The 27,787-nt window shown below is 37.0% G+C and overlaps 1 protein-coding gene across 8 annotated transcripts in view; it reads right to left on the reverse strand.

The window, feature by feature from the left end:
- tyf (twenty-four) overlaps positions 1–27,787 on the reverse strand; it is a 55,765-nt gene that overhangs the window by 23,488 nt on the left and 4,490 nt on the right. The window contains exons 1-2 of one of the 8 annotated variants that reach the window (XM_073979262.1): positions 23,781–24,512; positions 18,446–20,127 (exon numbers count right to left, since the gene is read on the reverse strand). In XM_073979262.1, coding sequence (XP_073835363.1) covers positions 18,446–19,375 — 930 coding nt within the window. In that variant the 5' untranslated portion in view covers positions 19,376–20,127; positions 23,781–24,512. Of the gene's footprint in view, positions 1–18,445; positions 20,561–23,780; positions 24,513–27,787 lie in introns of those variants that run through there. The other 7 variants (XM_073979257.1, XM_073979264.1, XM_073979263.1 and 4 more) reach the window with 7 other exon arrangements.

The following is a 27,787-nucleotide window of genomic DNA, read 5'->3' on the forward strand; positions in this document are numbered from 1 at the left end:
TGGGCTGAAACCATATATCGAATAAAACAAAAAGAAAAGTTCAAATATATCGCAGACGTATAGCAACTTCAGATATCCATGGATGGCGCTGTGAGAGCCTCTTTTCGATCCTCTGCTGAGGCCTCAAATCTTCAATCGAGTTCGCCAAAGGCGAAGGATAACAGGAATGATAGAGTCAAATCTAAAAGTATAAGTTTCCACTAGGCTTCCTACCGTTTAACCAAAACAGTCTAGAGCAAGCTATCCCGGGAAATAAGAAAAAAATCAGAGGGAGAAGAAGAGGGGCTATGTAACGCTCAAAAGTCGTGATTACTCGTTTTTGATTACATTTATTTGTTTCAACGTAACGGTCAGAATGTCCCCTAGTGGCCAGTCATGAAACTGATATTCAGTGATGGCAATGCCTGGCGCCAAACAACCAAACTAGTACGCCGATGAAAATGTAATCGATCGACGGCCATCCACCAGAAGGTATAAAAGGAGATGCTGTGGAGACAATCGGGACAGTCGTCTGTTGGCGGTTGTTGAGTCAAGTGGTGTGAAAACAAAACCTTGGCTTTTGTGGGAGTAGAGTAGATGGTAGTTTCTGCGTAGTCAAGTGGTGTTGCAAAACAAAACCTTGACTCTGTGGAAAATAGAGTAGATAGTATTTTCTATGTAGTCAAGTGGTGTTGCAAAACAAAACCTTGACTCTGTGGAAACTGGAGTAGATAGTATTTTCTATGTAGTCAAGTGGTGTTGCAAAACAAAACCTTGACTCTGTGGAAAATAAGGTAGATATTAGTTCTACGTAGTCGAGTGGTGTGAAAACAAAACCTCGACTATCAGTGGAAGTAGTTGCAGTATACTCTCGGAGTTAGTGGTCTCTGGGTTGTGCTGTCGTCAGAGTCAAGTGGTGTTGCAAAACAAAACCTTGGCTATTCGACAGGGCATCGAGTCGCCATTAGTATAATTGTTGTGGGGTCGTCTGAGTCAAGTGGTGTTGAAAAACAAAACCTTGACTGTCTCCGCTATACTCGGGCACTTCTGTGCTCACGTCGCTGCCAGTCTCGCTGTCATCAACGTTTGTTCCCATTAGACCGCTGATACGCTAACATCGCTGCCAAGCACCCTATCTTCTACCAATCTCGCTGTCGTCAACCTCATTTATTGGACCGTGGCTGTGCTAACGTCGCTGTCAAATGCACTGTCATCAACATTTATTGAGCCGCTGCTGTGACAAAATTGTTGCCCACCGCCTTGTGTACATCAAAACCGCTACGCCCATCATCTCGTGGTAACGCCTCCTCCAATGCATTCACCCGACAACATATGTACCAGAATATTGAATGTCAAGATAACCATATTGTGTTAACTATGTGTAGTGTTTCCGTGTTAGAAGAAATAAAGTGTGTTTATAACGTTTTATGAAAAAAATTAACGAATGTGTTTCTCTCTCTTTATGGTCTTTAAACAAAAATAAATTCTTGTGACGACCCTGGCCCCCACTGAATCTACCCCAGCTTCAAAGTGAAAACACGTCGTCACACGTGGTGCAATGGTATGCACACCCGCCTTGCACGCTAAAGGTCGTGGGTTCGATTCCCCGGCCAGTCAACATCAAACACTTTTCAACGGTGGCAAAATACCCCTCAGTAATGTTGGCGACATTTTCTGAGTATTTCAGCCTTGTACAACTTCTCTACAAGTGGTGTCTTAGACACGCCGTTCGGACTCGGCGATAAACAGTAGGTCCCATATCAGTGAGCTAATATGAATCGGGGTGCACTCACTGATATGAGAGAAGTCTCCCCTGTCCCGCCTGGGATGTTTGTGGAACAATTATATATTATATCCTACCAAAATGGCTGAAATTTGGTACGTAGTCTTCTTTAGGTGGTACAAAACTTTCCTCCAGAATTTTGTCGGTATAGGTCCACACCTTCATATAGCCCCCATATAACGGTACCTCCCGATTTTCGGTATTTTGAACGGTTTAGCTTCATTATACTACCAAAATGGCTGAAATTTGGTACGTAGTCTTCTTTAGGGGTATAAAACTTTCCCCCATTTTGTCGGTATCGGCCCACACCTTCATATAGCCCCCATAGAACGGTACCTCCCGATTTTCGGTATTTTGAAGGTTTTAGCTTCATTATCACACCGAAATGGCTGAAATTTGGTACTTAGTCTACGTTGGTGGTATAAAACGTTCCCCCAGAACTTTGTCGGTATCGGTTCATGCCTTCATATAGCCCCCATAGAATGGTACCTCCCGATTTTCGGTATTTTGAACGTTGTGGCCTCAATATTCCACCGAAATGGCTGAAATTTGTTATTTAGACTTCGTTGGGGTACTCAAACTTCCCCTTTAAATTTGTCGGTATAGGTCCACGCCTTCATATAGCCCTTACCGAAATATAGGAAGTTTGGTATTTTGTCTTCTTTGAGCCTAAAAACTTTCAGTCAGAAATTTGTCGGTATAGATCGACGTTTTGAAATAGCCCCAATAGAATGGTGCCTCTCATTGTTTTACCGAAATTGCTGAAATTTAGTATTAAGTCTTCTTCATATACGAAAAAACTAGTTATTCCATTTTACTTCAATACAAGTTGTGGTGGAGGGTATAATAAGTTCGGCCCGGCCGAACTTAACGCCGTTCTTACTTGTTGATTAATAATATGTTTTGACAGCAAATGAAGACATCAGTTGGTATTATTGTATCACATTCTATCTTGCACACCATGGTCACACCCTTCAAAAAAGAATAACAAGAAGCCAAAAAAGGCAAAGAAAGTATCCAATCCTTCGGTAAGGTTTCACTTGATTGCACATTTGCCTCAACTCCAAAAACGCAAAGTGCCTCGTTATAAATTGCATTATATGACGTTCTATGACGAAGAGACCACAGGCCCGATTGCTTTGGATGTTCAGATTCCGAGAGCTGTTTTCGATGTGCTTTATCGATGAATATCTCACGAAGTTCGATGCTATAGAAGCACATTGTTGACCGGACAGTTTAATCAGCTGGTAGGTCGATAAACTTAGAGCCATCTCGAGCTAGTTAATCGGCTAATTCGTTTCCCATTATATTACTATGACCCGGAACCTAACAAAGTTTAACGATATTGCGTATATTGTGCAGAGCTATCATGCATTCGAGGATAGCTCTTGAATTTATGGTCCGGGACTCAAGAGCTTTGAGAACCGGTTGACTATCGACATATTTAGTCACCGGTCGGTATGCTGATTTCCTGATAACCAGGAAATCTACCTGAACGACGCCGCAGCTATCATTAACCTTGCATACCGGACCCGTCTGTGTATAATGCCAGACCAACCAGAGGAGAATTACCTTCAGCCCATGTTCCCCTACTAGAGAAACGGATAAAGGATCAAATCTGAAGGAGATGGGCATATAATCGTTTACGCAACACCTGTCATTTAAATCAAGCTAACTTTTGATTAATTTCAAGACTTTCGCATGTAAAAAGTGTGAAGTTCGCCACAATCCTGACTGTCGGAACCAGAAACGGAAGCAGTCCGTTGCACACTGGATAGTTTGGACAGTAACGCTTTATTCCCAAGTGCTTGCCATAGGTTAATATGCGTACCGCCGTTACATACAGTCAGTGTATGACTTGTATCTTAGTCCCCATAGAGTTTCCCGATAGAGTTCTTACAGGTGTGGAGTGCAATAAGTTCTTTCTTCGTCAGCTTCTCGATGTAAATAAATAAATAGTACAAGTTTCATCTTCGTTGGAAACAGCCGGTCGAAACACACAAGAATCAGCAGAAAAGAGACGAGAGAAGGCTTGAGAGGCTAGTTAATCTATCAACTGTTCATCCTCTACAGTTCGGGAGGAGGACACCATCAAAATCCGCACAACCGAGAAAGTGAACCCCTGTTAGCAGATCAAGAAGTAGAATCTGACTTCGTTTAACCCCTGTTAGCAGATCAAGAAGTAGAATTTGACTTCGTTTATTTATCCTTACTACATGGATAGCGTTGGCTTGGTCATGTCATAAGAATGAACGATGATGCCCTTGCTAAAAAGGCGTATATACACATGAGCCATAAGGCGGTAAACGAAAAGATGATAAGCCAAGGCATCGATTTAAAGAAAGATATAGCAAAATATCGTAGAAGGTTGAAATCTATTCTTAATTTGGCTTATGAGACAAATATTCTGTGCGAAAGCAGAGTCACCTAAATAAGTAATTTAATTAGAGGGACCCTGAATGATCCGAAAATTTCTATTGACACCAACAAAACTTTAGTTTTTGGAACAAATTGAATAACCTGCAGCCGACGTTATCGGATTTTTTGTTAAATTGTATAAAAGTATCCTGCCCTCTGCCGTGGATTTAAGACTTTCTACTATGGACAGGTGCAAATCTCGCGCACGGGTACAAAATATTGTTTTAAGTTGCAGTTTTTCCAAGTGGCAGGTCTTTACACAAGGGAATTTTCGAAACTTCAGAGGCCCATATCTCGGGAAGTATGGACTTTGCCCCAACGAACTTTATATTTTTGCATTCGGGAGGATCTACATGTGGTATTTTTTTCCGCCAATTGGGAGAGTATTCGGTTTATGCCTAGTTTTTAACAGAACAGTGAGGAATTATCTTTTCAAGGTACATTTAAGGGAACAAATTGATTATTTTACCAGCTGGCGGAAAAATCGGTAGATCTTCTCGTCCGGAAATTCCCTCGTTTATAACTTCGTCACAATATGACCAAGAGTAAATAAATAAATATATATGGGTGACATTGTAGAGCTTATGGAATACACTATCATATACAATGCAATATATGCTTAAATAGCCGGCCTTCGCCCGAGGATTTAAGACTTTTTCCTATGGACAGGTGCAAATTTCAGGCACGGGAACAAAATTTTCTTTAAATTCTAAATTAAATTTTTAACAAGTAGCGGTTTAAAACTTTATGCTATAGGCAGATTCAAATCTCGGGCTCGGGAACAAAATTTTCTTATAAATTGTAAATTTTTTCCAAGTAAACAAGGGAATTTTCGGAACTTCCTAATCCCATATCTCGCGAAGTATGGCCTTTCCCCCGAAAAACTATATAGTTATACCCTCAGCCTTTAGGCTAAAGAGGGTATTTACACTTTGATACGACCAAAAATTTGCCTCATCGAAATAATGGTTTTTAGACCCCAAGTATATTTGTACGATATCCGTTTCAGACAATTTTGAGTAGATCTAGCAATGTCCGTCCGTCTGTCTCTCCATCTGTCTGTCTGGCTGGTGCGCACGATAACTCTCGAACGGATCAATCGATTCGGTTCAAATTTTGGGTATCGAAATATTTTGTCCAGATTCGACTTAAGTTCAAAGATGGGCCATTTAGGTCCACTCCTTCAGGTACCTCCCCCACAAATGTTCAAAAATTGTCGCAAAATTTGTGCGCACGATAAGTCTTGTAGGGAATAACCGATTTGGTCCATACTTTGCACATAGTGTAATTTCTACCAAATTTAGATGAGGTTCCAATATGGACTCAATCGGTCCACTCCTTCGGGTACCTCCCACACAAAATTTCGGAAAAGTTCAGATTAGGACCTGGTTTCGAATCGCTTTCATTTTTGTTTATGCAAGTTGTATTCGCTGTTTTCTATACGACGCTGTAAGTTTCATTAGGGGCAAGTCCATACTTCCGGAGAAAATAGCCTGAAAGTTTCAAAAACACCGTGTGTAGTGGTTGGAGCGCAAGATAACTCTCGAACGGATCGGCCGATTCGGTCCAAAATTTGGCTTTCGTAATATTTTGTGCAAACTTAGTTGAAGTTCAAAGATGGATTATATCGGTCCACTCCTTCAGGTACCTCCCCCACAAATGTTCAAAAATTATCGCAAAACTTGTGCGCACGATACCTCTTGAAGGGAGTAACCGATTTGGTCCATACTTTGCACATTATGAAATTTCTACCAGACTTAGATGAGGTTCCAATATGGACTCAATCGGTAAACTACTTCGAGTACCTCCCACAAAATTTTGGAAAAATTCAGTTTAGGGCCTGCTCTCGAATCGCCTTGGTTTTTGTTGTAACATATTGTATTCACTGTCCCCTATACGATGGTACAAGTTTCCTCAGGGGCAAGTCCATACTTTCTGAAAATATAGCCTGAAAGTTTAAAAACAAACCCTATGACACCATGTTTATGGGTGGAAGCGCAATATAATTCTCGAACGGAAATGCCGATTCCGGCTAAAATTTGACCTTCGTAATATTGTTTCCAAACTTAGTTTAAGTTCGTAGATAAGCCATATCGGTGCACTCCTTCAGGTACCTACCCCACAAAAGTTCAAAAACATTCGGAAAAATTGTGCGCACTATAACTCTTGATGGGAGTGACCGATTTGGTCCATACTTTACACATTCTCATAATATCTACCAGATATAGATCAGGTTCGAATATGGACTATATTTGTCCACTCCATCCCGTACCTCCCACACAAAATTTTGGATAAGTTCACTTTAAGACCTGCTATAGAATCACTTTGATTTTTGTTGAAGCAACGTACATTCGCTGCCTCAATTACGATGGTAAAAGTTGTTTCAGGGGCAAGTCCATACTTCTTGAGAAAACAGCCCGAAGGGTGTAAAAACCCCCTATGTCACCCCCATGGTCTATGTCGGTCCATTCCTTTAAGTACCTCTTCCGCAAAATTTTTGAACTTTAATCCTAATCAACATTTTTGTCGGTTCGTACGACCAAAATGTTGAAACCCCCTAAATACATAAGTTTTTTTTTGTGAAAAAAGTATTTCAATTTGCACATGCTGAGGGTATATCTCTGTCGGCAAAGCCGACTGATACTTTTTTACTTGTTTTGTAATCAGGACGAGAAGATCTACCTGTGGTATAATCAATTTATGCCTCGGAAAAACACTGGGAACGTAAAAAAAATCCTTAAAATTCAAATTAATTGACACAATTTTCACAAATCTTCTAAATTTCAGAAGTTGAAGAATTATTTTTTTGTACTAAATATCGACTGAGGGGTTTTCATTTGTTCGCTTTCAAGGCTGAGCGCATATTTCCGATACTTAGATGAACGAACCGAGCTGATCGAACTTGCACTGTCAAAATAAGTTGTTGTAAATTTACAATTCAATTAATTGAATTCTCATACAAAACTATATTTTGACATTTTAAAGTATAGTACACATTGACAAGCAAAACTGACAGTCATCGAGGTCTATTTCGTGAATATCAAAGCCTAATTGAAAAATTTCTTTTATAATCTCTAAATAATATCGTAAATATTGTATTTCAAACGATTCTTGCTAAATAAAAGTTGTTATTTGCCGGAAAATTGTCCTTAAAGTACGTTGACTGTCAGTTTTGACTGTTAGTGTGTACTTCCCTTAAGGGTAAAGTAAGAGGTTTTTGTTTCACCGATGCATCTACCTTGGTAATTTTGCCATGGTTTTGATTAACTTCGTTGTTTTTGTAACTGAATGTCAAAGTATCTTGCAATTTTTTACTTCGGAGGGTGTCAATGGAGGAAATTTCACTATGATGAATTTCACTATAAAACTCTGGTCAAACGAAATCTTTAGATGTATATCCGTAACGTCATCATTTGGTACATCACCAAGAACAAATCATATATTTTAGTTAATTCCTTTCAACTTTTGAAAACACTGTACTAAGAGCCATTAATATTAATTTACATACATATTAACACTGTGTACGTGTATTTGTGTAGGTACATAATACGGCGGTATGCATGTGGTATTGAATTCAACACTTCACAAAACTTACCACAAAAAAAATTGTATAAATGATATGAAAAGTTAATTAACTTTTTAAAATAATTTGAACAAAATCCTGAGTAATTTTAACAATTTAAATTAATCGTTTGCTTCTTTTGGGAACGGCCGTTAATGTTTAGACGAAGAGAATGGTAAGGCGGCGGGCAAAGCAATTCTTCAACGCCAATAACAATTTTATAATTTCGTTTTTCCAAATAAAAACGGAATTTGTGGTCTGTTCGCGTATATAATTAGATTATTTTCAAAAATTAAAACTTTTTTTGGGGCCAAACACAACTACGATGATTATTCATTTATCCTTGGTGGTTTTTTGTTATTGTTGTTTCCTTGAACTTAAACAATGTTTATTTTCCGAGGTGAATTATTATTTGAAGGTATTTTGAAAATTTAATAATTTAAAAATGAGTTGTATTCGTCAAATGCAACATTCCAACTAATGAGTAACTTCTCCCTGCCAGGCTGACAAGGCACGGCAGGCAAAAGCTAGCCTCTCTACCTAACGGTATTCATATGCGGTTTTGCTTTGCTGTGTTGTGTGTGGTGTATTTTTTGTTTAAATTACAAATAGAATTTCTCCAATTCTCCAGTTGTTTTTGTCTTTTTTATCGTTCATTTGCCATTTTATCGTCATCATCATCATCCACATAACAGTATGAGTGAGAGAATTATTGTATTTGTTTTTTTTTTTTTTTTCTTAATTATATATAATTCATGTAGAAAAAAATCGAAAAGGTAAAGCTGACGAATAGTTGCAACAAAAATAAACCAAACACCAAAGGATGAAAGGAAAAATGAAGTCATTTCTACTACCAGCGAACTAACAAAAACATTAGTGCACCCAAATGAGACACGACGAGAGAAAGAGGAGCATTTTCTTAATTATAACAATAATTTCTTACGAGTAGACCTCCATTCGTGCGTTTATCTTAGATTCCGGTATTTTTAGCATTTCCATGAAAAAATAAAAACGTTTAAAACAAAATTTGATGGAAATTATGGAAACAACACTGAAATGGAAGTGCTGGAACAAACATATATCTACAATTATGGTACGTTTGTTCTGAAGTTGATCAATTTTGGGCTTGAATATGTAGGTATGTACTTCGTAGAGAGCCTAATGCATGACACACGTGTATCTTCAGGTCAACACACATAAAATAACTTGCCAAAAATTAGAACAGAGGTAGACACAGCATTGTGTGATCCCAGATGTATGGTAACCAGCTGCCAAAAATATTTCAAGTGCACATACATCATCATAAAACTTTGGATAAGCATTATAATGGCATAACAATCACTTTATAACAAATCTGTTTTGGACTGTCCATGCAATGGTACAGACCCCATTCGCGCGTACCTTCCTAATTGGACATATTTTGAGAGTTTTCGTTACATTTTCTTGTAAGTTAATTAGCCCAATAACAAATAAAAATTTCGGAACAAGTGTCGTTTAGGGGCACCTCTCGGATCGGTAGATCAGTAGATAGCCCTTGGCATCCTGAATGCAACGATACATAATTTTCCGTGGGGAAGTCCATACTTCCCGAGATATTGGTCTTGACATTTCGGAAATTTCGTCCTTTACACCTTTAGATTGTTTAGGGGCACCTCTCGGATCGGGCTGAAATTTTTACAGTAGATAGCCCTTGGCATCCTGAATACAACGATATAAAATTTTCCGGGGGAAGTCCATACATCCCGAGATATGGGTTTTGACATTTCGGAAATTAAGTAGATAGCCCTTGGCATCCTGAATACATCGATATAAAATTTTCCGGGGGGAAGTCCATACTTCCCGAGATATGGGTCTTCACATTTCGGAAATTTCGTACTTTCACACCTTTAGGTTGTTTAGGGGCACCTCTCGGATCGGGCTGAAATTTTTACAGTAGATAGCCCTTGGCATCCTGAATGCAACGATACATAATTTTCCGTGGGGAAGTCCATACTTCCCGAGATATTGGTCTTGACATTTCGGAAATTTCGTACTTTACACCTTTAGATTGTTTAGGGGCACCTCTCGGATCGGGCTGAAATTTTTACAGTAGATAGCCCTTGGCATCCTGAATACAACGATATAAAATTTTCCGGGGGAAGTCCATACATCCCGAGATATGGGTTTTGACATTTCGGAAATTAAGTAGATAGCCCTTGGCATCCTGAATACATCGATATAAAATTTTCCGGGGGGAAGTCCATACTTCCCGAGATATGGGTCTTCACATTTCGGAAATTTCGTACTTTCACACCTTTAGGTTGTTTAGGGGCACCTCTCGGATCGGGCTGAAATTTTTACAGTAGATAGCCCTTAGCATCCTGAATACAACGATATAAAATTTTCCGGAGGGAAGTCCATACTTCCCGAGATATGGGTCTTGACTTTTTTACTTTTATCACCATTATTTTTAAAATCTATGCCGGGGATTTAAGACCTTCTCCTATGGACAGGGTCAAAAGTGGGCTACGCGATCAAAACTCTCTTTTAAATTGAAAGTGTTCTTAAGTAGCCGGCGTTCGGCCGGGGATGTCTACTGTAAAAATTTCAGCCCGATCCGAGAGGTGCCCCTAAACGACATTTAAGCCAAAATTTCTTGCTCTCTTTTCCCTTTTCTCCTCATTTTGTTGCGATTTTATACTAAAATCCACAATTTTTGGTTGGAAATTGATTAAAAATTGAATATATTTTACAAAATAGCATTAGTTTGCAAATACAGCCACCTATCAATGATGATGTTACAGAATTCTGAACCTTGCACCGGGCCGTTATTGTTGGAAAAACACTGGATAAATGGATATTTTCAATAAATTTTCAAAACTCTCATTTTTTTCAGTGTTTGCATTATTATTAGTAACAGTTCCATAGCACAATGGTGTCATTTGGAACACAAACACTTCACGGTGCTCTTGAATCAACTTTAAATGAAAAGTTTTTGCGGATTCTGAAACTACAATGTTCATAGATGACAAAAATCGAAAAAAAAAAAACAAAAAAAATCGCCGCAGCGCTTGACATTTTTATGAGTTTTTTTAGGTTTTCACGATATTTCTTGGAAACCGCAAGTCCTATCGAAATGGGACTAAAGAAAATTTTGTAGCTATGACAATTCTCTACATGACTGACTTTTATGATAATTTCGTAGGATTTACCGTTATTGAGATATAGAAGTTCAAATTGGGACAATGCATTGACTGTATCTATCGACTCCTTATAAAACAACGTCATGACACTGCAATTTCCCAACTTAAACTTATATATCTCGAAAATGGTACAACCTAGGAAAAAATTACGAAAGCCAGTCTTGTAGGGAATTTTCACAGCTCAAAGATTATCTCAAGTCCCATTTCGATAAGACTTACCGTTTTCAAGCAAATCGTGAAAACCTAAAATAAACCTAAAAATGTGAATTTTGACCGCGTTTTATTTAAAAATACCTCCACCTATTTTTTCTTGTTTTTGGATTTTTCTCCCCTATGAACATTGCTGTTTCAAAATCCACAAAAACTTGTAAGATGTAAGCGGTTTACACTTAGTTATGACATGACATTGTTTTATAAGGTAGCGGTGCAGTCAATGCATTGTCCCAATTTGAACTTCTATCTATATATCTCAATAACGGTAAAACCTACGAAATTATCAATATTGTAGTGAAATTTCATAGCTACAACATTTTCTTTAGTCCCATTTCGATGGGACTTGTGGTTTCCCAGCAAAATCGTGAAAACCTAATAAACCCCTAAAAATGTCAACTTTAGTGGCGATTTATTTAAAAAGCGCTACGGCGATTATTTTCGTTTTTTGATTTTTTTTCATCTATCAACATTGAAGTTTCAGAATCCGCAAAAACTTCCCGGGTGTAAGTACCTTCCATTTAAAGTTGCTTCAATCTAACAAAACTAAACACTCGATTTTTTAAAACCACCCTAAGGTCCTTGGGTCACACATTACCCAAAGATTATAATCCAATTAATCTTTTTTCATTTCTATTAAAGACGATGGAAAGGTTACTGGATATGGAAATTAGGGCACAATTAGATTCCAAAAAGATCAGTAGACCTCCGCACGCATACATCGAGGTCAAATGAGTGGAAAACGCCCTACATAAGGTGGTTGGGCAGGTTGAGAAGAATGCGAGGAATTCAAACTTTACCATGGCGGCCTTTCTCGATATAGAGGCGGCCTCAATAATGTGAAGCTTGAATTGAAGCAACACAAGAATTTTCTCTATCCTTGTGGAATGGATTGATGAGATGCTGAAAGGTAGAATTATTAACTCGCGCATAGGAGAGAGTGCAGTGAGGAAAACTGTTGACAGAGGCACACATCGGTGGGGGATTCTTCATCTCAACTTCGGCTTCTATTGATAAATTAAATTCTTATGTGTTTCAACCAACAGAAGACTAAGTCTTGGCCTATGTTGATGAAGTGGTAGTGCTGATAAGTGACAAATTTAAAAAAAAACCCTGTCTGATGCAAGGTATTCTGGTACAACTGGCAAGCTGGGCTCAACATAATGATCTTTGATCTTGCATTATTCGCAAAAATTCTTGATTCCCAGCCTCCAGTTTTGGATGGAGTTGTATTGGCACGATACATGAAATTCTTATGTGTTTCGACCGACTGAAGACTAAGTGTTGGCCTATTCTGATGATGTTGGTAGTGCCGATAAGTGACAAATTAAAAAAAAAAAACAAGTAAAAAAGCATCAGTCGGCTTTGCCGACAGAGATATACCCTCAGCCTGTATATATTGAAACAATTTTTTCCCAAAAAACGTATGTATGTATTTAGGGGTTTTTATAAATTTTGTTAATTTGAACCGACAAAAATGTTCATTAGGATTAGGGATCAAAAGTTTTACGGAGGAGATACTAAAAGGAATGGATCTACATTGACCATTATAGAAGTGGATCTTCAGCCACTACATATGGTGCCATATGTGGTTTTTACACACTTCGGGATGTTTACGCAAGAAGTATGGACTTGCCCCTGAAAAAACGTTTACCATCGTAATTGAGGCAGAGAATGCAAGTTGCTTCAACAAAAATCAAAGTGATTCGATAGCAGGTCCTAAAGTGAACTTATCCGAAATTTTGTGTGGGAGGTACAGGATGGATTGAACAAATATATTCCATATTTGAACCTGATCTATATCTAGTAGATATATTAGGATGTATAAAGTATAGACCAATTCGGCCACTCCCTTTAAAAGTTACTGTATGAACAAATTTTGCAAACATTCTTGAACTTTTGTGGGGGAGGTACATGAAGGAGTGGACCGATATGGCTTATCTTCAAACTTAGACTATGTGTGGAAAAAATATTACTAAGGGCAAGTTTTGGACCGAATCGGCAGATCCGTTCTACAGTTATTTTGCGTTCCAACCACCTCACACGGTGTCATAGGGGTTTTTTTACAACTCTCAGGCTATTTTCTCAGTTTCAGTATGGACTTGCCCCTAATGAAACTTGTACCGTCGTATGGAGGACAATGAATACAAGTTGCTAAAACAAAAATCATAGTGATTCGAGAGATGGCCCTAAACTGAACTTTTCCGAAATTTTGTGTGGGAGGTACTCGAAGGAGTGGACCGAATGAGGTCATATTGGAACCTCATCTTCCTCTTGTAGAATGTTTACGATATACAAAGTATGGACCAAATCGGTTACTCCCTTCAAGAGTTATCGTGCGGACAATTTTTCCGAACATTTTCGAACTTTTGTGGGGGAGGTATCTGAAGGAGTGGACCGATATTGCCCATCTTCGAACTTAAATCAAATCTGGACAAAATATTTCGATACCCAAAATTTGAACCGAATCTATTGATCCGTTCGAGAGTTATCGTGCGTACCAGCCACGCAGACAGACGGACGGACATTGCTAGATCTACTCAAAATTGTCTGAAACGGATATCGTACAAACATACTTGGGGTCTAAAACCATTATTTCGATGAGGCACATTTTTGGCCGTATCAAAGTGTAAATACCCTCTTTAGCCTAAAGGCTGAGGGTATAAAAACCCTGTCTGATGCAAGGTATTCTGGTACAAATGGCAAGCTGGGCTCAAGAAAATGGTTTTGGATCTTGTATTATTCGCAAAAATTCTTGATTCGCAGCCTCCCGTTTTGGTTGGAGTTGTTTTGGTACGGTACAATCATGGACCACTGTTCTACACTCTACTCCTGCAAGAACTCTATTGGGAATAGCCATGCATTGGCTGTATGTAACCAGACCATCTTGGGAATACAATGCATTACTGTACAGACTATCAAGTATGCAAAGGGCTGCGTCAATTCTGATAACCGCAGCGATCAAAAGCACTCCACAGGCAGCTTTCAAACTGCCAGGACGGTTTTAGGCTCTGAGAGCCAGGATATTGGCGAACGTCATTGTTTGGACATGCAAAAGTCTTAAAATAAATGTATACCAAACTTCAATTAAATGAAAGGAGTTGCGTTAGCGACTGACTATATGCTCACCTCCTTCTGGTATGGCTCTTTATCCGTTATCTTTCCTAGTGGAGACACATGGGCTAAAGGTAATTCTTCTCTGGGCGGTCTGGCAATATACACAGATTGGTCTAAAATGGAGGAAGGTACTGATGCCGGCGTTTACTGCTGGACACCATTAAATCATATAAGCTTTATGATAACTCCAGCTCCTTTCAGGCAGAGATTCTTGCTATGTGGAAAGCATCAGAATTGGTGAAAGGACTTGAAAGCAACCTTAGAGGACCGTTGACTATGTACATATGTATGTCATTAATCAAGCGGTCCTTAAGGCTCTCAAGTTCTGGACCATAAATTTTCGAGCTATCCTTGATTTCAGCGAAGCTCTGTATGATATACGCAAAATCGTTAAAGTTTGCTGGGTTTCAGGTCATAGTAATATAATGGGAAACGAATTATCAGATGAACTAGCTCGAGGTGGGTCTAAGTCTAACATTGAATCTGTCCGGCCACCAATGTTCTGCTACTACAAAGTGAAGAGCTAAGTACATAAGCAGCCTTGCCTGCTTACCTTGCTTACTTCTGATAAAAGAATAAAAAAGAAAAGGGCAACCCAGTGTGAAATTTTCTCGGACTTCTTTATTCTTTTATTTTTATTATGTCAGAAATGAAGCAGGAAAGCAAGGCAACCAGGCGAAACAGCATATGTAACCAGGCCTTTAGATCTTTAACTTCAAAATGGAATGACAACGGCTTTGACTACTGTAGGCTATCTGAAGATACAGAAGAGATAGACTGTCGAACGAACATTTACTTTGTAGGTGCGCATTGTTGCAAACAAGAAGACACCGAATACTAAATAGATACGAGGATACCCTTGCCTTAATTTCTAACATAGGTCCCATGATCGTCTCAACTTTGGTAGTAAGCACATATCATGACATACAACGCGATAGGTCTGTCTGTGGTAAGTACGGTGAGGCAGTGTGGTTTCCTAAGGTAAGTGATACCCAATGGAAGAACTTATAAACTTGCCAGAATGCAGCCCTGAAGACGCTAAAAAGGGATGTTTTTCATGCATTACCTGATTGGGTGATACAGGCAAAACTATCAAAATCACCATCTAATGGATAGATAGGTAATCCCCACGGTCCCCATAATACGCTGCACCTGTTTAACGGTCAGCCAAACCGTAATTTCTGAATTTGGAGTTGGAAGCAGAGCATAATCAATAAAATAACAAGTAAGAAAGTATCAGTCAGTTGTGCCGACAGACATATACGCTTAGCCTCGGACCTAGAAGTAAACACAATACTTCTAACGTCTATAAGGGTTTTTTGAGTTCTTGGGCCAATTTCTCAGGCCCATACACAACATTTTGCCAAAAATTAAATAAAAAAGTATACCAGACGAGTCCTTATAAAATGCATTCTTTTCAAAGTTTCCCATACAAAGTCATCTCCGGTGAACTTTTGTATGGGAAAAGTCATCTCCGGTGAAATTTTGTATTGGAAAAGTCATCTCCGGTGAACTTTTGTATTGGCAAAGTCATTTCCGGTGAACTTTTGTATGGGAAAAGCCATCTCCGGTGAACTTTTGTATTGGGAAAGTCATGCCCGGTGAACTTTTGTATTGGGAAAGTCATCTCCGGTGAACTTTTGTATTGGGAAAGTCATCTCCGGTGAACTTTTGTATGGGAAAAGTCATCTCCGGTGAACTTTTGTATTGGCAAAGTCATCTCCGGTGAACTTTTGTATTGGAAAAGTCATCTCCGGTGAACTTTTGTATTGGCAAAGTCATCTCCGGTGAACTTTTGTATTGGGAAAGTCATCTCCGGTGAACTTTTGTATGGGAAATGGCATAATCCGAGTCTTTAAGAACTAATACGATGTACAACATTTTGACCAAATCGTAGTGAAAACCCGAGGGTTATCTTACGTACTACATAGCATAGAATAGATGGTGACAGCAGACTTTTTTGAGCTTTTAGGCCATTTTCACAGGAAGTATGGACTTGCTTTCGAAAAAATTGCGCAAAAAAATTGTTGCAAAAAAAAAATTCAGAACGCCCTAAGACTATCGGTTAAAGTGTACTTTTTCAAATTTTGGGGGGAGGTACAAACCTGATCTACCATACGCAAATTCAGTTCCTGCCTTTGAGAGTTATCCTGCGCACCATATTAGCGAAAATTTTTTAGCTGTTGTGGGGAGGTACCTGAAGAAGTGGACCGATATGGCCTCTGGAACTTTAATTATGTTTGGAAAAAATAGCCAGAATATCGTGGGCACCAACCAACCAGCCAGAGAGACGAACGGACATGGCTTATGTCATGTTCACACGAGCGTTTCAATTACGTTGTTCGCCTGTCGAACGACGTAAACGAATTAACTCGTTTCCACGACACCATTCGTAATTAACAGAAACATAAACAAAATTTCCTTCATTTTTGTTTCCTTGTTTTCACGAAAATTTGAACCGAAACACACATAAAATATACATTAAATGAACAGGAAAAGCAATATACTTTCCTTCAAATGTATCTTCTATATTTAACTATACACATTTCATTCATTTTTTTCCATAAATTCAGAATAATTTTGTATTTTCAATATATTTTTATATGTTTCTATTTTCAAAATTAAAGAGAGAGAGACATGTCAAGACAATATTTGGGTATACAGACTTTCAGTTATTTGTTTCCTTTTTGTTTCTGATTTTTTACGCGATTTTTAACTTATGGACAAGAAATGTGTGTGGAATTAAGAAGGAAACACAACCATCTTCCTTCTGCATCTATATAAAATGTTTAGTTCATTAATTTTCATTCATCTTTTTCCTTTTTTCTAAAAATTTTTGTGTTTTCAACAAATTTTTCAATTTTGAATTTAGACATGTCGTAATTAATTTTTTCGATAAATTCTCTCCTTTGTTAGGGATGGGACATACTTATTCGTCGTTCAGAGAGTATTTCTAATCGAACAACGTAGAAAAATCGTCGTTCGTTCATAGAATTTTGTGTGGGGAAATAAGTAATTTATTCGTAGTTATGGGTCGAACAACGAATAGAGAACGAACGACGTACCGTGGAAACGGGCTATTACTTAATCAACTCCAAATTATCGAAAAGTGGTTGCGTCCAAAAATACTTGAAGTTATGAAAATGTTCTCAGCGATATAATTCTGTAGGTGCCCAATTTCTGCGACCACCAATTATGACCTTAGACCAAACTTTCTACATCGTAATGTTTCTTTCAAACTTAGATCAAGTTCGAAGAAATCGATTAAGTGAAAATGAAATGTTCTTTATGGTTCAATGTCTCTGTGGCATTCGACTTTTAAGCTTTTACTGACAGGTGCCGATATAAGACCATTTGGAGGTTTGGTTACTGTCAGTCGAGGACCTGAGATATCACTTTCCTAACCACAGCAAACCAAGGGTCTAAGATATCCTCAATGTCAACGAGACATGTTGAATCAGCACTGTCAGGGCAGCCCCTCTGGCAGTTCTGATTCAACACGTCACAAACGGCAGTTACCATAGACTAAGAAGATAAAAATAACAATTTGATTTTGATGAAGGCTATTTATATTCCTGTTATCAATAATGAGCGGTTCATTCTTGTTAAAATTTGAACGTGTATGACGTCATTACGTGTAGCAAATTCAAAAGATTTAGGAGGCTTTCTATTTTGTAATTACAAAAAATTTAAAACAAAGTGCTCCTATGTTTTCCAAGTCAAATTTTTCAAGTATAACAACTTTTACTATGGAGTTAATATTTTAGCTTCACAATATCTGTCTGTATCACCCAAAGAATATGCTTGCCACGCCATGTGTCGATAAAAAAATCAGTATTCGTAGAAAATGATAAAAAAAAACAAATAGCGAAACTTTATTTTGACATTGCAATTACTATTTTGGTGTGATGACCTTTTATAGTTGTAATGAAACTCAGAAACAGCATGGATTGGTGGAATACACAACAGACAGAGTAGTCGACTTAATACACGCAAGGTTAGAAGAAAAAAACTAAGCCACCACAAACATGTTTCTTGACTTATTTGCAACACAACACAATACTACGTCGTCTACTTCGTGTCTGATATACCACAATGTATGAGTAAATATCATTTTTGAAATCAAAACTTTTCTATAAATGCATTTTGAAATTGTATAAACTGGGTTAAATAATATTTTTTGATTCAACTTACCTTTGTTTTTGTTTCATTTGTGTTGGTCGTGCTGGTGTTGTTATCATCGGTTTTGCTAACAGAGTTTGCATTACAAACTGCCTGAGAAGTTGATGATGATGATGGCGTTGACGAAGCAACTTCAGCTGCTGCAGCGGAGACGGCTTTAGTAGTTTCCTCTTTGGCTGCTGTTGCTGTTATTTCGACACCTGATGAAGATCCTATTGCTGTATTATTGGTGGCTTTCTGTATGGAACTGTCTTTATCAGCTGTTGCAGAAGCACCAGCAGCATTACTGGTCGCTGCCAATGATGATGTTGTGGCGGCGTTAGTTACAGCGCCTGAAACAGCTGATGCATTGGCAACCGACATTGGATTTGACCCCTTAACGGTGGCACTTGAAGTTGTTGCTGCAGATAACTGTTGTTGTTGTTGTGGTTGCGACAATGAGTCGTCCGATTTTTTATAAATGTCCTTGTTATTCTGATTACTATTTTTAGCGTTTTTATTATGTGTATTTGCCGTAGAAGCTGATGATGATTCCTTGCTGGTGGGCACCGGTGTAGGTGTGGTTCTAGTCGAGGTTGTTGTTGTGGTTATTTCACTTAATGTCGAACCGGCAATAGAAACAATGGGAGTATCTGGTATAATAGCTGCTGCTAACGAGGAAACGGCAACAGCAACAACTACAGCAGCGTTTGGGGGCGTGGTAGCTGGTAGGTGGCTACTGGCATTGACTGCAGCAGTGATGGCGTTAACAGTTGCGTCAAAATTGGACGATGACGACGAAGTGTATGAAGAATTTGTTGTTGACAACAATGTGGATGAGAGTGGTAATGCCGGTTGCAAAGATGTTGATGATGACGATGATACGACGATGCTGGTGGCGGTGGTGGTTGTAGACGACAATAATGCATTAGATGTGGTCGACTTAATACTTTCATTGTTCATCTTTGTGAACAGGATACAAACGCTGCAACGACAAAATAATGACGACAACGGTCAACAGCAGCGGGTGGCAGCGTTGACGCGACAGCAGCAGTCTTTTCGTGTGGTATTACAACAACAAATGCCATTAAATATGATTTCTTATTAATTTCAATAAAACATACACAAAACACGACCCAAATCAGACAGACAATCCAAACGATTGGTTAGTTAAGCAGCAGCTACCAGCAACAACAACTCCAACAGACAAGAAAATTACTTCTTTTTCACACCGGCAACTAGAGGAGTTTTGCAAAAATTACGTTTTCATAACAGACGCTGCAGAAAAAACGTATTCTACTGCCTTCAACACGATTTGACTGAATTGGTTTTGTTGTTCTGCTGCTCAGCCACACACACACATACAATTTGCTTGCCTTTAAATTCTTCTTCTTCTCTGTCTTGGACAAAAAAAGTAATTCCTTGTAAAGTCACATTTAGCTTTGTGCCTGGCCGACGAACAAAATTGCAACTTAGTTATCTTTATTTTAATTTCTTAATTTTGTTTTCTTTTCACAATTAACGTTTTAGCAATGTTTTATAAACATTTTTTTAGTTTTTTTTTCCTCGAACAGTATTGTTCCTCCACACAGACGTCTTTTCTTTTTCCGTTTTTTTGTGGGTTTTGTCTATACACATTTATTCATTTATTACATAGCTTCAATGCCTTTTTCATTTTCTCGTTTTCATTTTGTCATTTTCACTTTGGCTGGCAACTGGAAATACACGAACACATTTTCAATGTACAACTGCTGCATAAATTAATGAATGAAGTGATTCGATACATATTCCAATTCCCGTTTATTCGATTTTGTCAATATTTTGCACATGAAGAACACAAATGTTTTACTTTTTTATTCCATTTTTCTTCACTTCGAGTAATTCAGTAATTCGGATGGGATGTCAAAAAATTGCCATTTCTACTCTACTAACATTTTTTACAACTCTAAAGATTTGTCTCCACTAGTTAGAGTGAGACAAATGTATTGTGTCCATTTCGCAGTGATGCCAACTTTTCGGGAGTTTAAAGGATTCGAGCGTTATTTTTTCCACGCAATGTTAAAAATTGGCGCTTTTGAGACGCCTTAGTTGAATTTTGCTCCTTATTTTGATATGTATTGTATATTTGTTATCCTTGAACAAAAAAAACTGAATCCCAAGTGTGTTTTGACATGATCATCTCAAGGTATATTTAGAGAAGGTAGTTGCATGTATTACAACAAAATGTTACAAAAACTGTATTACATAAAATGTTAAAGAAAGTATTCAGTAAGAACACATGTATTCTTATGAGAACTACCGAAATACGTCGAGCGTATACTTTTTGTAAGTTGAAAAAGTTTAACATTGACAGAACGTTATTGTTTGTATGTGTGTGTGTTTTGTATTTTAAAAACAAAAGCCCAACTAAACATGAAATACAATTCATTGCAAAGGAAAATTATTTGTTTTACGAATGAAAACATTTAACTAAGTTTCGGTCGCGGATTTTGTGTTTTAAATGTGATTTGGGGCTCAACATATTTGGGTAATACGGACGCTCAGAGAGCGTTGTTTTGGTAGGTTGTTGAAATATTTGTGTACGTCCCGCTCCCCGGAAAATCATTTTATTGAACAAAACATCAAGGTTTCTATAAGATATTTTGGCGTTTTTCATTATTATTTTGAAAATGTTCAATGTTATCAGCATCCGAAGCACTCGATTGTATCCCCCCACTCGATTGTTTTCTGTGTCATATTCTATTTTATTGTGAAGAAATATGACATAACTGCGCGGCTCCTATTGATATTCCGAGATTTTTCAATTATCTGTCAAGTTAAACACTTTTACGCTGTTATTTCGGTGTTCGCGGAATTATTTATAGGTTTTCGTTAGTGAAAAATGATTAGAAAACCTTGCTTTATCGACAGAAAGAAAATTCGGCGTTAATATATCAAAAATTCGCGAAAATAAAATGACTGTTCTATCCTGATGACCAAAAATAAATACCTATTTTTCATAGTTCTATCGGAAAAATGATTAGGAAATCATTTCGCAAATAGCTAGAAACATAATTTTTTCTGTGTTTGATATGGAACATTATCGACTATAGATCCCAACAAGATTGTAAACTTAGATTCATTCGCTTCGGGATAAATAAGCTAACATTAACAGAAATTTAGGTGTTCTATTCTACTGACGTGGAGTGTAGGTAGACAATTTCGGAGTTTTAAATTGTTTGCGTTGATCCTAGCATATTTTAAAAATCTTATTTACCAAGAAGGAAAAATACAACTGTAGGCCTATTGTGTAACATTTAACAACTATCGATATTGTTTAAAATTTTTTTTTTGTTATTGTAACAAAAACAAAACAAACAAATGAAATTGTAAAATAAACAATGACTAAAGTTGTTAAAAAGTTACAGAATTGGCCCCCTGATTGTCACTTCTATCTCTTTTAATGTACCTTGAAAGCAATAAAAAACGAAAGTCCAATTATGTACATATCTCGTTTTTTGAGTTATAGACAAACAAAAATTGGGAGAATTATATAGCAACTAATGACTGAAAGATCAAATGGTACCTCTATATATTTTACGCACATTCTTGAGAATTTTGGCTTTTGGTCGATCTGATAAATGTCCTTTCCCGACGACCCGTCATTTTCATTGACTGAAAGCCCTTTGCATCATATCCTTCAACAGAACATAACAACCCATATTCTCTGAATGCCATGGAATAGTTAAAGAAAGAACGAATTTCCCTGCAATGATGACAAAACTCTAATATTAAAATTAATTTATACCAAAAATTTGTTTTCTACCTTAGCCAGCTGTTTAAAAGCAATCTGAGTGCGACAGTTCGGAGAGAACAGTTTTTTATAAGTCTATAAGAGCCCTCCAGCCCAGGAAATAACACAGCACTTTTCTATTCAAAGTACATGTAGATAATATCAATGTTAAATACTTGTATGAATCCAGAGTCCCAAATTGAAAGGGCTAATTTTTCTCTTTGAAAATGCACATAGCTTCACTTCAGGTTAATGCTGACCATTTTTTTTTTTTTTTTTGTGGAATATGATTCCCTCCAATAAAATTGCCTAGGAAATACATCGACCTTCCATACCACCTTTTAAATTTAGTAAACTTGAGGTTACCTAATATGCTCACAGAGATTCTTTATGTCTCTTCGCTTTAAGGACTATTCTAAAAAAGTATTCGCCCAATATACGACATGTATTATTGATGCTCGTCTCAATTTCAGATCGGACGATCATTGTCATCTGCAAAGATCAGCCCATGCAAAATTTCAAGACCGTTCCGAGGGGTGCCCTACAACGTAATAATGGCGATAAAGTGAAACTATTCGGAAAAATTCAAGACTCGTATATCGGAAAGTATGGAACTTCTCCCTGGAAAACCACATTTATCATTTCAGCCCGATCCTAGGGTGGCCCTTAAGCAACATAATGGTGTTGAAGTAGGGCATTTTTGAAAATCAAGACTCATATCTCAGGAAACATGGAATCATATCTCGGGAAACATTTTCACGATTGCTTGTACGATAAATCGTCTCCTCTTTGCTCATATTCGTATAGTCCCTGTCCATACTATAGCGATTTTATTTCAGATCGAGTTCCCCACTACAGCTATTTCATAACGTTACTTTGTATGGAACTCGATCTAAAAACGCCAAATTTCATGAAATAACTTCATTGAAACCTCTCGAGACATATTTAAAAGACGAAATATTTGCATCTGAAAGTTTCAAGGTGTAGAGTAAATCAAAACTAATTGACAAATAATAATTGCGATTTTTTCACTCATTTAGTGGGCAGCATTGTTTGTTTGTGCAAATATTTGCAGGGTTGTACAACAACGTCATGAGATGATACAATACCTAATAAAATGTGAAATTGTTGTTGTTTTTAGTGGAAAATAAAGGTAGTAAATATGTTCTTGATATTTTACTAATAATAACAAAAAATACTTCTTTCCATTGCAATAACCATTTTAACAAAATAATAATCTCTGAACAAAAATGTATAAATTGTTTTTTTATTAAATTGTATTTTAATTGAACTAATCGCAGATGTTCACACTTCACTGAGCGCATTGATAAAAAAATCACTGAATTTTAGGCGACCCTGTTGCTACATGTCTGTCCCAATTACTATTTTTTCTTTCAATTTCTTCATTATATCAACTAACAAAACAACTTCAATTCATGCCAACTGCCTGCCTTCCTGCCACCGCTGACTATCATATCATATTACAGAAGGCACACAAATTTTTTTGGGGATGAAGTAAAGAAAAATGTGTTTCTTCTATTTTTCTTCTTTTTACAAAAATCACACAATATATTGTAAACATACAACAATACATACTATTAATTTTAATAACTTGCTTGCACAATGCAAAAAACAACAGATACACAACGATAATAGGAGGTTCCAAATCGAAATTTATACTTCATCTATTTTTATCGATAGATATTAATCAAATATTTATTTTTATTAATAAAACACACTCATTTCTTCTTTTTTATATTGGTCAACACACAGAAAATAATGCTGTCACACTCTAACAACCACCGAAAACACGTCATTATTAATTCTTTCACATTAGAAGTGGCTTACATTTTTTTTCGTTTTGCTTTTGCTCCACTGAAAACACCACATTACACCACATTAAAGACGGCAATTTTTTTCCTTTTTATTTTTCGTTAGTATTTTTTTATTAATACATAATTTGATTAGAAGTTGTTGTATTTGTAGTTATTTTTAAGGAATCCTCGATTTTTATTCAAGATTTTCACAATTTTATTCACTTTTCAGTATGGAATTTTGAATTTTTTCTCTTTTTTATTTTCCTCCTCACATTTCCTTTTTTTCTCAACACATATCCTTGCTATAGAAGAGTTGTTTTTTTCGTTAGGTTAGTCAATTTTAATAATTTCCACTGCCACTTTGTGTAGAATTTTAATTTTAATCAAATCCACATTTTGCTATTTTTATGTCAGAGTTTATGGATCATAAATCGTTTTTTTCAGCTGCATTGTATTTTTTCACACGATGGATCTATAGATCGGAAAATTAAGGTGGTAGACAGATGGATCTATAGATCGGGAAAATGGGGGTAGGCAGATGGATCTATAGGTTGACACATCGTAGAATGGAGATGAAAAGCCGTAGTTACACTCTATTAAGTGTTAATGGCGAAAACTTAAGCTGGTGTGTTTTCAGACGATAGGGTTTGACTGCTCAAAAACGTGGTTTCCGTTTTGACTCTCATTCGTAATTTTCACATCTAGTGTTGCGTTTTTGAAGTCATTTTATACAAGCGTACTTTTTGAACAAAAAGAAGTACGGTTTTACATAAATGTACCAAAAAGGTTTATGTGTGTATTGTCACTTCTTACAACATTTAACACAAAAATGATTATTTGTTTACATGTTTATTCTTACACATTTCGCACGCACACATTCTTAATTTTATAAAAATATGTGAGGAAACAGTTACCACTTATACCATGATCAGATTTACATTAGGCAATTTTCTTTGACGGATTTTTTCGTCCCCTTTTATACAAACAATTCTGTTCGAACATTTTTTTATTTCAAAACATTTAAAATAATCTCAATTACGAAAACTATAAAAGAAATTAATTAAAAAATCATAACATGTTCTTGAAGTAATGTTTGTATAATACCAAATAAATAAAAAATATTTCATGAACGAAAAAAGTACTTTATCTACGTTTTCGTTCACTTACTTCCACATTTTGTTTCAACACTGGCACAGTTTGCGAATGAGAACCAAAACGGACAACGCGTTTTTGAGCAGTCAAACCCTATCGTCTGAAAACGTTCCTGGAAACACATACAACGTTTGGGTAAAGTTTTGTGTCGCTTTTGGCCGTTTTTACACCGAAAAATTCAAATTCATTTGAAATATATGCCGACAAACAGATAAACGCTGGGATTTGGTATCGTCGTCGCACTGTTGTTGTTGTTTTTTTCTCGGCGCCCAACGCAAAACTTTAATCAAACGTTGTATCTGTTTTCAGCTTTACACTCTATTAAGTACGGGAACATGCAAAAAAAAAATAAAAGAATAAAGAAGGCCGAGCAAATTTCGAACTGGGTTGCCCTTTTCTTTTATATTCTTTTATCAGAAGCAAGCAAGACAAGTAGGCATGGTACAAATACACAGGTAGCCGCATCGGCAATTGTTGGCAACATAAAGCTGTAAACAGATACAACGTTTGGGTAAAGTTTTGTGTCGTTTTGGCCGTTTTTACACTGTTGGGCATGATGCCGAAAAATGCAAATTCATTTGAAATATATGCCGACAAACAGATAAACGCTGGACTTTGGTGTCGTCGTCGCCCTGTTGTTGTTGTTTTTTTCTCGACGCCCAACGCAAAACTTTAATCAAACGTTGTATCTGTTTTCAGCTTTAGTTGTAAAAATTTGACATCAATTCAATGCAATTGACATATTAGCTCTGTTCCTTTACGTGCAAGAATCTTCAAGTTTTACAACTTTTTACTCGAAAAGCGTTCCTTTACTTCAGACACCATACAATTCATATGGAAGCAGATTACAACTTTTGCTACTTTTGCCGGTTATACCACTTTCAAAAGTAAAGGAACAGACCAATTATGTTACCATCAGCTGGCATGATAATGCTACCTGTATTATGGCCTGTTCCCGTACTTTATAAAGTTGTAAAAGTCGTAAAAGTTGTAAAAGTCGTAAACGATTTTCATATAAATTTTGTGTACGGGAACGCAAAATGTGTAAAAGTGGTAAAAATTGTAAAAACTTTTTAGTTCTGGAACAGAGCTTTATTGTACCATGTTAGTCCCCGTCCACACTAGCGTGAATTTCATTAAAAAATTCCATAAAATTAGGCGTTCTTAGGTCGAATTCCCCACTACAGCAGTTTCATGATTTTACCCTACTATGGAACTCGATCTAGAAACTCCTAATTTCATGCAACCTTTTTAATGAAATTCACGCTAGTGTGGATCGGCACTTATGTACTTAAGGCCTGCGTACATAAGCTGCCTCGCATGGTTGCCTTGCTTTCCTGCTTCATTTCTGACATAATAACAATAGCTGTGTTCCTTTACTTACCTGAGGTTACCATTTTTACCATTTGTTACAATTTTTAACCTGCAAAGCGTTTCTTAACCCCGAAAAGTGGCAAAACTGGAAGCAATTTTTAAGAGAGTGAGAGCGGAGAGAGAGAGCGAAAATGGCTTCCTCTTCTACCACAGGCTACCAGCAAAATTTCTGCAGGTAAAAAATGGCGGAACTAATTTTTCGACTTCTGTTTGACGATTATTTCGCAATGAAGAAGAAAATGGACGAAAAACAGAAGAAAAAGTCGAAAGCTGATAAAACTAAACTAAAAATAAAAGACGAAATTTGATTTTTTTATATTTATGTTTTGACATTGCAGCCAGATCTACCATTTTCCGTTCCTTTACTTTTCTGGTAAAAATGTTCATGAGAGAGCAATTTTGACACTTTTCTCTTTTACCATTAAAAAAAGTAAAGGAACAAAGCTAATATAAACATGGCCTAACCCTGCATTTACACATGAAAGGACAGTGGACTTCATGAATTGATTGTGAAAACCGCAAAAACAGTTGCAAAATTATGAATGAAAATCATAATTTCTTTTTGTTTTCCATTCATATATTTTGTTTCTGTTCTTGTTCTTTTCTTTTAAACACATTTTAATTATCTGGTTACTTTCCCAGCAAGAACTTTCTCAGAGAGTTAAGCTGAAAACAGATACAACGTTTGATTAAAGTTTTGCGTTGGGTGTCGAGAAAAAAAACAACAACAGGGCGACGACGATGCCAAAGTCCAGCGTTTATCTGTTTGTCGGCATATATTTCAAATGAATTTGAATTTTTCGGCATCATGCCCAACAGTGTAAAAACGGCCAAAACGACACAAAACTTTACCCAAACGTTGTATCTGTTTACAGCTTTAGGAGTTTTTATTCTGTTTTGCAAGAAAATTGTAAAAAGTAAACAGACACCTTCCCAGCAGAAACCAGCAAGCATTCAGCTGGCTTGCCAAAACAGAACAGTTTGTCCGCCAATAAAGGAACCAAAGGAAGCAAAAATTTTGTACTTTATTTAAAATAGAAAAGAAAATGGCTCAAAAAATAAATTTTTCAACTTTGCAACTTTGTTCTCAGAAAAAAACAAGTAAGAAAGTATCAGTCAGCTGAGCCGACAGAGATATACCCTCAGCCACGTACCCGAAGAAAAAAAGTTAACACAATACTTCTGTAGGTTTTTTAGCTGTTGGGAAAATTTTCCAGGATGGAAAGGGCCGCAGGAGTGATCCGATGTAGTACATATTCG

Source organism: Musca autumnalis, unplaced genomic scaffold, assembly GCF_047663935.1.
Source record: "Musca autumnalis isolate F117 unplaced genomic scaffold, ASM4766393v1 scaffold_3, whole genome shotgun sequence".
NCBI lineage: Eukaryota > Metazoa > Arthropoda > Insecta > Diptera > Muscidae > Musca > Musca autumnalis.